General features: G+C 47.0%; 1 protein-coding gene across 13 annotated transcripts in view; it reads left to right on the plus strand.

Moving 5' to 3' along the window:
• The window catches only part of LOC117898317 (serine/threonine-protein kinase par-1), a 49,436-nt gene that overhangs the window by 28,298 nt on the left and 7,660 nt on the right, over positions 1–13,478 (plus strand). For 4 of the 13 annotated variants that reach the window (XM_034807613.1, XM_034807625.1, XM_034807615.1 and 1 more), the window contains exons 2-14: positions 3,132–3,476; positions 3,548–3,747; positions 3,815–4,032; positions 4,094–4,694; positions 5,075–6,304; positions 7,254–7,919; positions 8,742–9,111; positions 9,194–9,463; positions 9,530–9,661; positions 9,866–9,995; positions 10,084–10,229; positions 10,692–10,754; positions 11,360–11,481. In XM_034807613.1, the coding sequence (XP_034663504.1) occupies positions 3,262–3,476; positions 3,548–3,747; positions 3,815–4,032; positions 4,094–4,694; positions 5,075–6,304; positions 7,254–7,919; positions 8,742–9,111; positions 9,194–9,463; positions 9,530–9,661; positions 9,866–9,995; positions 10,084–10,229; positions 10,692–10,754; positions 11,360–11,481 (4,363 nt within the window). In that variant the 5' untranslated portion in view covers positions 3,132–3,261. Of the gene's footprint in view, positions 1–3,131; positions 3,477–3,547; positions 3,748–3,814; positions 4,033–4,093; positions 4,695–5,074; positions 6,305–7,253; positions 7,920–8,741; positions 9,112–9,193; positions 9,464–9,529; positions 9,662–9,865; positions 9,996–10,083; positions 10,230–10,691; positions 10,755–11,359; positions 11,482–13,478 lie in introns of those variants that run through there. The other 9 variants (XM_034807623.1, XM_034807622.1, XM_034807618.1 and 6 more) reach the window with 6 other exon arrangements.

Below are 13,478 nucleotides of genomic sequence, written 5' to 3' on the forward strand. Positions count from 1 at the left end.
TAACCAAATAAAATATATACCAAAAATCACATGTGTACGGAGCACAGAGTATTCAAAAGAACTAGAGAGAGAGAGAGAGAGAAAGACAGATCTTGTCAGAAATATTCCTTTGCCAAATGTCGCGCTCGACTTGACCCAGAAAAATATTTTCATTTGCATATTTACATTGCCTATCTGGATGAAATTTATTGTTGCTGTTCCTTATCCTATCTCAAGCAAAAGCAAAAAAAAAACTGAGCCAAAATAGCTTAAAGAAAAGATGGCCAAACATTTGAATACCCTATGCCCGAATTTGCATGTCAATGAAATTAAAAATAACAGCAAATAGTTCGAAAAGATTCGCTTTTCTCTCACACAAAGGAGCTTAGTAATAGAATTGGCAATAGAGAACACAACCTTTTTCCATTTCTCTCTCCTTTTTCAAATCTGCATTGCGAACCTGTATTCAAATTGATGATACCCTCTCCCCTGTAGGGTATAAATAAGAAAATATTTTCCCTTTACGTAAACGACAACGATGCTAGAAATTCCAAACTGACGGAAAAGCAAGCGCAGATATTTCAACAACTTTTGCTCGGCAGGAAGGATGATGGGCAGGGGGCAGCTGCTGCTTCTGGTGTTTATCTCTGGTGCTGCCGTGCCGTGCCGGGTGCCTCCGCCTTGCCACATCTCGCAGCCCCATGCCTCATGCATCCACATAGTTAGTTGTTTCCCTAGCTGCTCAATGACATGTGCTGTCTGAGTGCCAAAAAAAAAGGAGAAGAGAAGAAATGGGGGAAAAGCCCCGTCTAAATAGAAGGAAAGCGAGCCAGAGGCCGCCGAGACTGGACGCCGCACAATGTTATTGTATCTTGCAGATGCGAATTGGATTGGCGAGCAGCGAAATTGAACGGCGGCATCGGCACAGTGCCGGTCGGGTTCAGCGCACTTTAAAGACTGTTCGTTGCCCTGATTTGATTTTGGATGTGGATTTGGCGCTCTGGCTCTAGATCTTTTCTTCTTCCCCCCAGTCCCAGATGCCCAAGATACGATATACGGGGCTATCTATATATCAAGCAAAGTGGGAGATACATACATATATGTATGTATAATTGCGTGTAAAGATTCATTTATTTATGTGTGTGACAGCGCTGAAAGAGAAGTGGAGGAGCAGCAGCAGCAACAGCAGCACGCGTGCTGCGCTCGTTTGTGTAATCGTATCTTAAAGATACAATTGCAGCCCCACCATTGTTATTGTTGTGGTGGCGGCGACAGCAGCAGCAGCGGCGGCGGCTCGAGCCAAGCACTGCACATGGCTCTTGCCAGGTTCCTCTTCGTGTGGCGGCACACACTCGAGCAGAGCAGAGCAGAGAATCTCCCCTTGAGTTTGCTTCGGTTCGGTTCTGTTGTGGTTACACTTTAATTTACTATCCATCAAGTGCACATTTATAATTGGAACAGTGCCAGTGCCACTGGCAGAGGCAGTGGCAGAGCTAGTGAGACTCTGACTCTCTCGCCTCGAGTGGCTTTCAACTATCTCTCGTTGTCTGTATCATCACCATCTCTCCCCCACGGTCTGCATCTGTATATGTAATTGCTGGGTCTTTATTCTTTTTTGAGTCCTTCCTTTATTCCCTATTCCTATTCGTATTCGTATTCCTATTCCTGGCTTGTAGGTCATAACTGTCAGAGACAAAACGCGCTAAACCTCTGGCTCTAGGGAGTCCTAGAGAGGTTAGATGCGGATGCGGAGTCCTCTCGTGATAGTTGCACTGCTCATCCACAATGCTGATAGATTAGTCCCCTAACAGTGTCGCATTCTGGGCTCAGACAATACACTGGGAAGTGGGGGAGTAGGTGGAGTGCACCCAGCAGCGGAAGGAAGGAGAGGAGAGCCCTGCACAAGTGACCACTTTAAGCCCAGACACTTGGGGGACTCTCCAACCAGAGAAGCCAAAGAGCTGGCCGTGACGTTCAAAATTGCATAAATGTCCCCAGCTACCACGCCCCCACACACATACACATTCTATGTATGGATGTGTATGGGAAAGCCCTGGTTCGGAGCAAACCATCGAAAAGTGTTCGCTCACAGCAAACTGTCAAAAATCGTTGATAAATATCAGCAAAGAATCTTTCAAATAGCTTCCTGTCCGCGAAGGGGAACATTTCTGTCGCTGTAGACAACTTTTGGCAGCTCATCAAGTGCAAACCCATGAAATATTTGCACAAGTATATTCGGAATATAATATTTGCATAACTCAACCATTTCTAATGAGCTGTAAGCAAACATCGCAATTACTGCAACATTTTAGGGTATTATCTATGAGTTTTTGTGCGCATGGTTATGCCAGAAGGTTCAGGCAAGACGACAGTTCCAGAGTTTTTCCTAGCAAATCCATTCTGTAGATTTTACTCTATGAGACAGTGGTAAATTAACTTCTTGTAAATGTGCAATCATAAATAGGTAATTTGGGTGCAATCGGATGATTTTTCTGGCCATTAACGAAGAAAATAATAGTGAGACTCGTACTGCTACTGCTAAGCTACTGTGTAAGAGAGGTTACTCTGTAAGAGTGTGTCTCAACTGGTTAAATATCTATGTAATATCTCGCAAATGAGTAATGTTTCTTTATGGCCTCTGTAGACTTGACTTGATTCCCCAATAACACCTTAACGTTACGTCTACTCGTATTACTTATAAAATAAAACTATTTACTAGCAAGCCAGCCGCCCGTACTCATGTATCCTTACAACATTCACATAAACCACCCAAATATAACGGGTATTAAACTCTTGTTGGTGCTGGCCCTGGATACGGATCGCCTTGCCTGGGCATAATTAAAATCTAGGTCGAGTGCAGATTTTTCGGCTGCTCCTCCTTTTTGTGCGGCACCCAGGGTAAAAGCGCAACCACACAGCCAAAGAGAGAGAGTGACAGCAACAGCAGCAGAAAAAGCATTACCCCAGCCATCCCACGTCGAATGTCGTGTGTGCGTCGCGCTTCGTGGATAATTAATTGATTGCCCATTTGATTGAACGTTTGATGGATGAGTGCCGTGCTGCGCTGGGTTGTGCCGTGCTTCTGTGTAGACTCTGAGTCCCCTGAGTTGACATTTGTGCTAACGGGATTCCGTTTTCTCTTCTCTTTTTAGTAATTTGCATCGGCTCTTAGTGGTGCAGCCTCGACAGAAGACCCAGCCCCAGTCCTAGCCCCCAGTTGCAGTTCCTGCCACAGACGCAGACACACCAAACCACACGCACATATACATACAGCCCACAGTCATGGTGATAAGCAAACCCGAAACGGTGGCAGCCCCACCCAATGGAGCGGCAACTGGAACTTCTGCGGCTGCGGCTGCCGCTGACCTGGATGCAGGCAGCAACAGTCTGGCACATCCCTCGGGAATACCACAGGATCAAATAGACAATATAATGAGCGGCATTTCCAACACGGGCGATGTCCGGATGAACAATCACCGCAAGAAGCTGCGACAAAGGTGAGTTAGTTAGTGTTTAAATCAAATGATTCGAATGGAGTGTAACTGAAGATCTGCTCATCCCTTTACAGATTTGATATTATTAAGAAACTAGGCCAGGGCACATATGGCAAGGTGCAGTTAGGTATTAATAAGGAAACCGGCCAGGAGGTGGCCATCAAAACCATTAAGAAATGCAAAATCGAGGCAGAGGCCGATCTGGTACGCATCAGGCGTGAGGTACAGATCATGAGTTCGGTGCAGCATCCCAACATTATACACATCTATGAAGGTAATAGCCCTAAACCCTTGCAAACCCTACAGAATGAACGCTAACTATTATCTGATTTCCCTTTAAGTATTTGAGAATCGAGAGAAAATGGTGCTGGTCATGGAGTTTGCCGCTGGCGGCGAGCTCTACGACTATCTGTCCGAGAGAAAGGTCCTGAACGAGGAGGAAGCGCGACGCATCTTCCGGCAGGTGGCCACCGCCGTCTACTACTGTCACAAGCACAAGATCTGCCATCGGGATCTGAAGCTGGAGAACATATTGCTGGACGAAAAGGGAAATGCAAAGGTGAGGGAGTCAAGTGATGATTAAATGTTGCAACATAATGCAAGATTATCTTCCTTTCCAGATTGCCGACTTTGGTCTGTCCAATGTGTTTGATGCTGGACGTTTGCTGGGCACCTTTTGCGGCTCTCCGTTGTATGCATCACCCGAAATTGTCGAGGGCACACCCTACCAGGGACCGGAGGTGGACTGCTGGTCACTGGGAGTGCTGCTCTACACTCTAGTCTACGGCTCCATGCCCTTCGATGGCTCAAACTTCAAAAGACTCGTCAAACAGATCAGCCAGGGTGACTACTATGAGCCGCGGAAGCCGTCGCGCGCCTCCACCCTCATCCGCGACATGCTGACGGTGTGTCCAAGGAAGCGGGCAACCATCGAGCAGATCTGTTCGCATTGGTGGGTCAACGAGAACGACAATGTGTCGTGCCTGGACCTAGCCGAGGATCTGGCCAACCAAACGCCCGTGCGTCTGGATGTGCTCCTCTCCCTTACCCCGGCGACAATTACGGCGGACCAGATGGTGGTGCCATCCGCTGAGGGGGCGGCCGCTGCAGCCAAGGCGGCGGCCAACGAGCGCGTGCCCCGCTCCCATTCGGTGGGCTCCATACGCGACATGGGACCACCCAACACGGAGGCAGAGCGCCGTATCCTGGACATGGTTGCTGGTAAGTTGACGTCATCAATCGCCTGTCAGTCGCAGATGCTTGTTCGTTCGAATGCGCTTGAATGCCCCCACGTCAGAGAACCCCCCGAAGAGAAAACCCACGCTGAGATTCTTCTTCTTGTGTATATATAAATGGAGACTAACTTGCCACACACACAACCACCACACACAACAACCACCCGACCACACACTAACTGGTGCCCCACCTGCCACGTCTCCAATCCCAAACCTCAAACCATAAACAACCACATACAAAACCAATCACTCTCGACTTTCGAGTATACTAAACACCACTTGAAACTAAAGTCATTTAACCACAAAACTCATTAAACCACACCACCCTTTCTCTCTCTCTCTCTCTGTCTGTCTCTGTTTTCCCAGCCGGAGGCGAGGCCGCCCTAATGCCATCGCCCACACGCACCATCACGCCTGCCCAGAGTCCCGTGCAGACCAAACGGAAGCTGCAGCCCACCGTCTCCACCGAGAATGCAGCAGGAACTACGGCTAAGAAGAAGGAGAAGCCTGCAAATAGTTCGTTTGTGATCAGCGGAGCAGCAGCAGCGGCACCACCACCACCGACTGAGCCGATGCGTCCCGCACCTGCACCACCGACCCTCATGGAAGCGGAGACTATTGGCCATATACCCGAGGAGAAGCCGAGAATGGAGCCATGCTTCTCGCAGAAGGACATGCAAATGGTGGGCGACTTGTGCGAGCAGCTGATGGAGGGAGAAGCCTCTGGCACGCCCACACCCACACCGACACCCATCCCAACGCCAGCACCTGTCACCGCTGCACCACCAGTGGCTGTATCCCGGCAGCCAACGCGCGGCAAACTGGACGCCGTGGCCGAAACGCCCGAGGAGAAGGATGCCACGAAGGTGATCAAAAAGTTTGTGAACAAGCACAAAACCGCCGACCTGGTCAATGCCATCAACGAGAGTGCCACGGCAAGTGGAAAAGTTGTACCCGCACCAGCAACAGGAGCAGTGGGAGCTGCCACCTCTGTGCCCCCATTCGTGCGCAAATGCAGCCTGCAGGATGAGTCCACGCTGAACAAGTTCAATGCCGAACGTCGCAAGTCACGCATCCTGGAGACCGCGGAGAAGTTCCAGCCACCGCCACCGGTCACGACGGGACCAGGAAGTCAGGCGGCGACCGAGAAGCCCAAGAAGCTCAGCATACCCGGCGTGAGTGTGGGCAGCTTCAAGAAGGAGTTCGAGCGGAAGGCTACCAATCCGCCAGCCACCGCAGGACCCACGCCTGGGGAGCTGCGAGCCCAAGAGCAGGTGGCCGCAGCGGCAGCTGCTGCCCAGGAGGCCGAGTCCCAGTCCCTGGCCACACCGCCAGCCTCGCCAGTGGTGGCCCAGTCCCTGGAGGCCAGTGACTCGAAGAACTCGGTGACCTCGATCTCTCTGGACGAGGCCCGACGTTCGATGGAGAACTCCATAGCCCTGTTGCTGCAGGCCCAGAACGAGTCCAACAAGGAGGTCGACCAGCTGTGCGCCCAGACGGAGACAATCGGAGTCAGCGAGCCCACACCCACCAGGGAGGAGCGCGAGCGTAAGTTAAAGAACGCGCGCGCCATCATCGGAAACGCCATTCAGCCGGGTGAGTGGCCAAGACTTCGCATGTACCTCCTGCCAGAGATTGTGATCATAATTATGATAGCCGTACTTTAGTTAAGCTAAACCCTGCAGCGCTTTAAAGTTGACTACTAGCACCTTAGCATTACTACATAAAACATTATCTAGCATTAAGTGAATCCTGAATCTGGTGTTGAGTTTGGAGCACAAGTCGCAGCGGCCAGTCCATGGGTGGAGAGATACATATATCTGAAATTGAAGTAGAAGGTGAAGCCAGAAGCCATTTGTATACCCTTCATTCTTAGTTAAACGTTCATAATTGAAAAATATCCATTATCTATGGATATAGTTTTGGTTTTCTTTTGTACTTTGTGATTTCACTCTGTGCAATTCGTAATTAAATTCATTTATGCTTCAATTGGTAATTTGTCACTACTGCAAGTCATTCTTCTTTGCACATGCGATGCACAAGCGAAAAGTGCAAAAGAGAATGCCCAAGAAGAAACGTTATTTAAGCACTTAAATCTGCCACGACTTGTGCTCTCGACTCTAACTCCAGTCCATCCTCTTGTTTTCTACACTTTTTATTACTTTTTACTTTGACATCTATTTAATTTCTTTCGATTTTCAATGTGTATGTAAACGTTTTGCAAGCGGAGTGCTGCATGGATTATATCTGGCTTTTGGGAATATAATCTTCTGCTCACACTCACTCACCGTACTCTCTCTCTCTCTCTCTATCTGTCTCTGTCTGTCTCTCCATCAAAGCGAATCCAAAGCAAATTTCCCTCCTACCTACCTTAATTATCATTTTCGCTTGGCCATTATCCAAAATGGGTTTAAATCCTAAAGCAAATAAATGCTCCGCTCTTTATCATGCTCATGGAATCTGTCATCTGTCTGTTGTCCAGCTATCCATTCACCCTCCACATACATGCATCATCATATTCATTGACTCATCATCTTAATTTTAGTGATACGCAGGCCGGCACCGTTTTGTGGCATCGGCAATGGCAATGGTAATGGCTTCGGCGGTGGCAGTGGCATAGGCAATCGCGGTCCCAACAGTGCACCGATCCGTGCGGAAAGTGGCAACAACTTTACGGGCTATCTGACGCCCTCGCCTCCGATATGTGGTCCGCAGACAGCGCCGCCAGTGCTGATCTCACCCAATGCTTTGGCGGCGGCCAAGCAGACCATACAGCAGCGCCTCTTTGGGAGTGGCCTGCCCAGCAAATCAAACCAGCCGACATCAAAGCGACCAGCCACGTGGCAGCCCCAGGCGGCCTACAGCTCGGCGAGCATCTTCCAGCCTGCATCCAGCAGTAGTCCGTTCAAGATGCTCCAGCAGAAGTACCAGCAGGAGCAGCAGCGAGGTGCTGCTGGGGCTAGCAGTGCCATGTTTACGCCGCCGCCATCGCCGCAATATGCCCCACCAGCCAACAGCAGCAGCAGCAACGTCAACAGAAGCGGCCACAGCAGTAACAGCAGCAACAGCAGCAACAACAACTGCAACACGATGCCTTATGTCAATTACAATGTCAATTCGCGCACGAGACCATTTCATAATCAAGCTCAAGACACACTCAATACCAATGCCAGTAGTACATCTGCCATGCCAGCGGCCATGTGGCTGAAATGTAAGTCTTGGCGGCGGCACCACCACCACCCCCAAACCGATGGAGAAAAAACCCCTCCCCCCACCAAACCCCCCAGAAACATGTGCTATGTGTGTGTGTGTGTGCCTGCCCAGCAATCCACTCAATCCGTTTCCGTTTCCTGTTCCCGTTCCCGTTCCTGTTGCGTTCCTCAAATATTATTTTGTTTTCCCTTTTTCGCTGTATGGACACTGGTTAGGCTGATGGATTTCCCACGAACTCCCCCATTTGTGGCATGGAAATCTCTGTCTAATCAGTGCGATAACATCCTGGCTTGGTATTCCACCTCTCTTCACACCGCTCTCTGTAGTCCTGGCGCTGCTTTCCTCTACCTTTTTTATTTGTTCTGCTCCCATCGTGAATCCTTTGGGCTCTTTTTTCTGTTAGACGTTGTTTGTTCTGATTGTCGTTCTCGTTGTTCTGGTTGTCGTTGTTGTTGTTGTTGTTGTTGCTGCTGTTGTTGTTGTTCGTGCTCGTTGTGTTCTTTCTATCTTTCAATTTCCATCCAATGATTGTAGAACTCTATCTGTATCTGTATATCTGTTGCCGCTGAGCCTTTGCCTCTGCCTCTGACTATGCCTCTGCCTCTGCCTCTGCTGCTGTTAATTAACCCACAACAATGTAGTACATGAACCCACTTTAACCCACTGATTGTTTGTTTCTTTTACAAAGAGAAAGTTTCTATTTCTGTTACTGTTAACTTATGCTTCATTGCTTATTCGTTCCTGTTGCACCACACCCCACCACAACTCACTCCCACCAATAGATCAATAACTAATTTGAGAATCTCTCTAATATCTGCAGCTTCCCCCGGTGCCGACGGACAGCCGGGCACACCCGGAGCCGTCAAGACTTCTACAGCCTCAATTACCCTCAAGTCGGCCACCCTGCCGCGTCGCAAAATCAATGCCAAGTCGGAGGTGCAGCTGGAGATCAAGCCACGCATCCCAGAGCAGGCACCCCAGCCGGCAATGCGTTTCAGCACCGAGATGCAGCATCCGGTGGCCGATCTGCGCAGTGCTCCGCCTCGCGAAGGCCCCATACCGTACAGTCCCATTAAGACAACGCTGCCGGGGCGTGCGACCAGCCTGGAGCCCAAGGAGCATGTCATCACCATTCAGCGACCACCCACGCAGCATGCGTACGGACGCACCAGCTCCAACACAACCACGCGGTAAGGGGGGAGAAAGCAGTAGTCCAAGATATATAAGAGATGCTATAAAAGTATTTTCTTGTTTTACAAACCTCTTCCGCAGTTCCGGCTCACTGTCACGCCAGTCTACGGTTGAATCCGAATCGGATGCGACCACCACCACGGCCACAAATATGTCACAGGCAACCGTTACCGGACAGGGCACCTCCCAGCCCATCAAGAAGAGTCCACGTGAATTTATCATACCGATTGCCGTCGAGGGCGGTGGCTTCATCACACCCAGGGAGCGCAGCATCGAGCCATCCGAATCGAGTCACACAACCGCCTCCAGTCGGTCCACGTTTAGCCGACTGCGTCCGTCCCGTCACATTGGGTAAAAGTTTTTGCCATCGAAACTTGTGTGCAACTTGCGCTTGAATGAATTCAATTTTGCATACAGCTCCCTGCTCAGCGAGGCCGTCTTCGATGAGGGTTCGCCATTCCAGAAGATGCGCACCACCTCGATAACACGTGACGGAGGCCCTGGAGCCGGAGCCGATGAGGAGGCACGCTTCACCCCACACCGACTCAGGTTCGCCAGCATCCTTTTCGCTTAGTCTAAACCAAAGGTTGTGCCCCAAAGACCCCACCCACGGCATGAATACGTAACTGGATTGCAGGATTGAATCAGTCTTCTCTTCTCACTGCTCACTACCCCCGGCTCCTTGACTGCCTTTTGATTCAGTTATTTTCATCATCTTACCATCTCTCTTTACTTTTTTTGACACACCCGCAGAAGCTCAAGACCTGTCAAGAAAATTAGTCAGGACAACGACTCGCAAAGCTCTAACGAAGAGGATGATGACGACGATGATGGCTTTGAGATACTCACGGCGGAGAATCTGTTCTCGACACTGCTGCAGCGGGTAAGACTTTCCTTTAATATATACTTCCTGGCCTGGCCTCTGGTCTGTGGATTCGTGGAAAACTATTATAATTCTCGGAATATTGCAGGTGCGAAACTTAACGAATCGCCTCAACGTCAACAGCGACCTGACAGTCGGTTTCCCCAGCCATTCGAGTCGCCTGCTCACGGACATCTCGCGGCAGGCACAGAGCCACAGTCCATTCTGGAGCCAGGGAGTCTCACCCTTTGCCAGGTGAGTGCTGTCCGAGCGAGTGGAGTGGGTGGAGTGCTGCACAAGTGGAGTGGCAGCCAAAGTTGATTGCCACCCATCCAGCCGCACAGATAGACAACTAGACAGACAGACAGACAGTCCGTTAGTCAGTCAGAGAGCTTATGCAAACGTGTCCCAGCGTGGCTGCAGTTAATAATTTCATTACCTTCTGTTGGAGTAGTCACAGTCGAAAGTGATTTGATTAAGAGTCCACTCCTGTGGCAGTTCTGCACCAGACTCCATGACCCATCCAATGGAAAGGACGTGATCAGAGTGTCGCGTCCTCTTCAGCTTCTGTATCCATTTTGGATTTGTGCTTTTACACCACTCAAAACATTGTTAATTTTGTTATCCATTTCTTACATGCTGCCTTTCCACTTGCCTCCCTCATCTAACAATAACAAATTCAACATCCACCAATGCTTAAACTAATCATTCACGAAGCGTGCATAGATCTCAAGTTAGTTATACGAGTAGCTATAGCGAAACGGTCGAGAAGAAGCAAGTGTAAGTACCACCAGAAATCGAACTCGACCACAAACTCGTTTGTTGGGGCCTCTACAGTGCGTTTTGCATGCTAAAATGCGGTTAAAAGTGTGTGGAAACATTAATGGTTATGCAATTATTTCGATAAAAGTAAATAAAAACTCAAACACATTTTGTAATTGAAGATTCAGCTTGAAAGCAACATGAAATGAATTTATCTCTGGCTGTAATCGCCGATACATAAACTCCATTATCCATGGATCGTTTTACTATTATTCACATGTATCGATTGTAAAACGCACTGAAGGCATCCAACAAGCTTGCCAAATCCCCCGCACTACACCATTAATCCGCAATCCATACACAATAATATTTGGCTGTTGTCACACCTGCTCCTGCTTTCAGGTGCGGGGAGCGCTGGCTGGGGGCCTTGAACATTACGGTGGAATGGCTACGCCGGTGGCTGGGCTCGTGGCCGTGCGGCCACAAATGCTGCCTGTAAGTTGGCCCATGTAATGTGCAAGTCCCTCGGCTATACGTTCGTCTCGACTGTGTCGTCCTCTAGGTGGGAAGAAGGCATTGTTAGTGCACTTGTTTGACTTTTTTCCCCCCTCTCTTCCCGACAGCCGCCTGAACAGTGGCAGCAACAGCGGAGGCCTGGGCGCCCCTTGGCGCCACAGCATGTCCCGGGACCTGGGCAGCGACATGGAATCGATGTTCTCGCGCACCGGCGCCACGTTGCCAAGAGGTGAATATCACAGATTAAAGAGTAAATACCTAGATCAGTAGTGGAGACAGTCGAAACAGGAAAAGTAAACCGAAAAAAAAAACAGAAAACAAACAAAACAAAAGCGAAAGCTGAAAGCTGAATGTTGAATTCTGATTCAGAAGCTGGCTGTCCAGACATCAGACAAGTCTATAGAAATGTTCTGCAGATTATGCTACGTAAATAAGAGTTTATTTCAATTTCAATCTACCTATGCCTACATCTATATCTATATCTACATTTACATATTCGTATGCCTATACCTACATATTTCTAGTAGTTTTTTGATGTTTGCTAAAAAAAAAAAAAAACCCAAAAAAAAAAAAAAAACAAAACAAATTGAATACAGATGAAGTGAAAAATTACCTTATCTCTAAATAGTCTAAACCGTAAATCGTAAATCGTAAAACCGTATAGTAAAGTCATATAATGTGCAGCCTGAAACCCCCTCAAAACAAACCAGAAAACAAAAACCAACAGCAACAGCAAAAGCAATGAAACACACAAAACCAACAAACAACACAATAATTATTAATTAAGTGTCTACTGTAATTATCAAGTGAAAATGCCAATTAATACTTAAACAATGACAAAACGTTAATTCTGTTGAAAATGATATGATTATATATTACACATACATTAAATATATTTTTTTTAGTTTCTGTTTTGTGTGCGCGCACAGTTTTTAATAGCATAATTCCACCATCTCTATATTCTACTATATTCACTCTATATCTATCTATATATCTATCGCTCTATCTATCAAGTGAATTCTATATCAATCTGCTGTCTGTCCTAGAGCACAAGTCTTTTGTTATTAACCCTTAATGCCGCTGATGCTTTTCGAACGATTGGTTTCTGTGTAGCCCACAATTACATACTCGTAGTCGTATTTATTGCTCAACAAGAACCAAACGCCCCCCAAGACGTGCCCCCCTAATCGTTCTCTTCTCCTAACTTATGCACCACTTATTATTTGCTCCCCCTTCCCATCTTTTATGATTTGCCTTTCAATGATTATTATGATTATGTACAGCTCTCTCATGCAATGATGATGAAAATGAAGCTACAAACAAAACATTTCAAAGAAAAAGAAAACAAAAACAAAAGAAACAAATTTGTTAAGTCAATAATGTGAAATGAAATCGTATTCAAAGTTCTGTATACCTGTTAGCTACATACATACATGGAATATATTATTGATATGCTCAAGGATATAAACTCGTTATCCTCTGTAGAGAAATGTACGACCCCCCAAACCCCATCAGACCCAAATGTTATAAATGTTATTCGAAAAAAGGAAATTGTAAATGGATGATGATGATGTTGATTCAAGGAAATTGTACTTAATCTTAACGACCATCAAATAAACTAAAGCAAATGAAACAAAACACCTAATAAATTTACTACATTTTGCAGTGAGAACCATCTAGATGACAATAAAGATTGCAACTTGCTTGCAACCGACAAAACAAAAACCAATAACAAAGTCTAATGAAATAATACAACAAAAATATATTGTTTTTTTCGTTGTTATTTGATTTGTGTGGTTGTGGACCACTGAGATTTTGTTTTCGCAACCAAAAGAGTTTTCTTTAAAAATAAATACACTCTCGTATATTTCCTTTGGTAAATTGATTGTTGTACAGTTTTTTTTCTTATGCAAATGGCCCCGCTACCTTAAATTTGTTTTAGTTTTTACCAGTTATATATACTCGTATACTCGTACTCCAATTCCTATCATACACCCACTCCAAACAAACAAGAAACCAACAACAACAAGCAAAATAGAAACAATAAACATTTCTTATGCGCTAACAACCCAAAAAAACACACCCACACAACAACAACAACAAAATAATAATCAAAACGAATATCCAAGTTTCAAGTTGAGTTTCCCAGTTCTCTTCTTTTTAATATGTTTTTTATTAGTTACAAACAAGATTAAACCAAAAATAAAGAAACCGAAATTAAACCAA

Source organism: Drosophila subobscura, chromosome O (assembly GCF_008121235.1).
Source record: "Drosophila subobscura isolate 14011-0131.10 chromosome O, UCBerk_Dsub_1.0, whole genome shotgun sequence".
Lineage (NCBI taxonomy): Eukaryota > Metazoa > Arthropoda > Insecta > Diptera > Drosophilidae > Drosophila > Drosophila subobscura.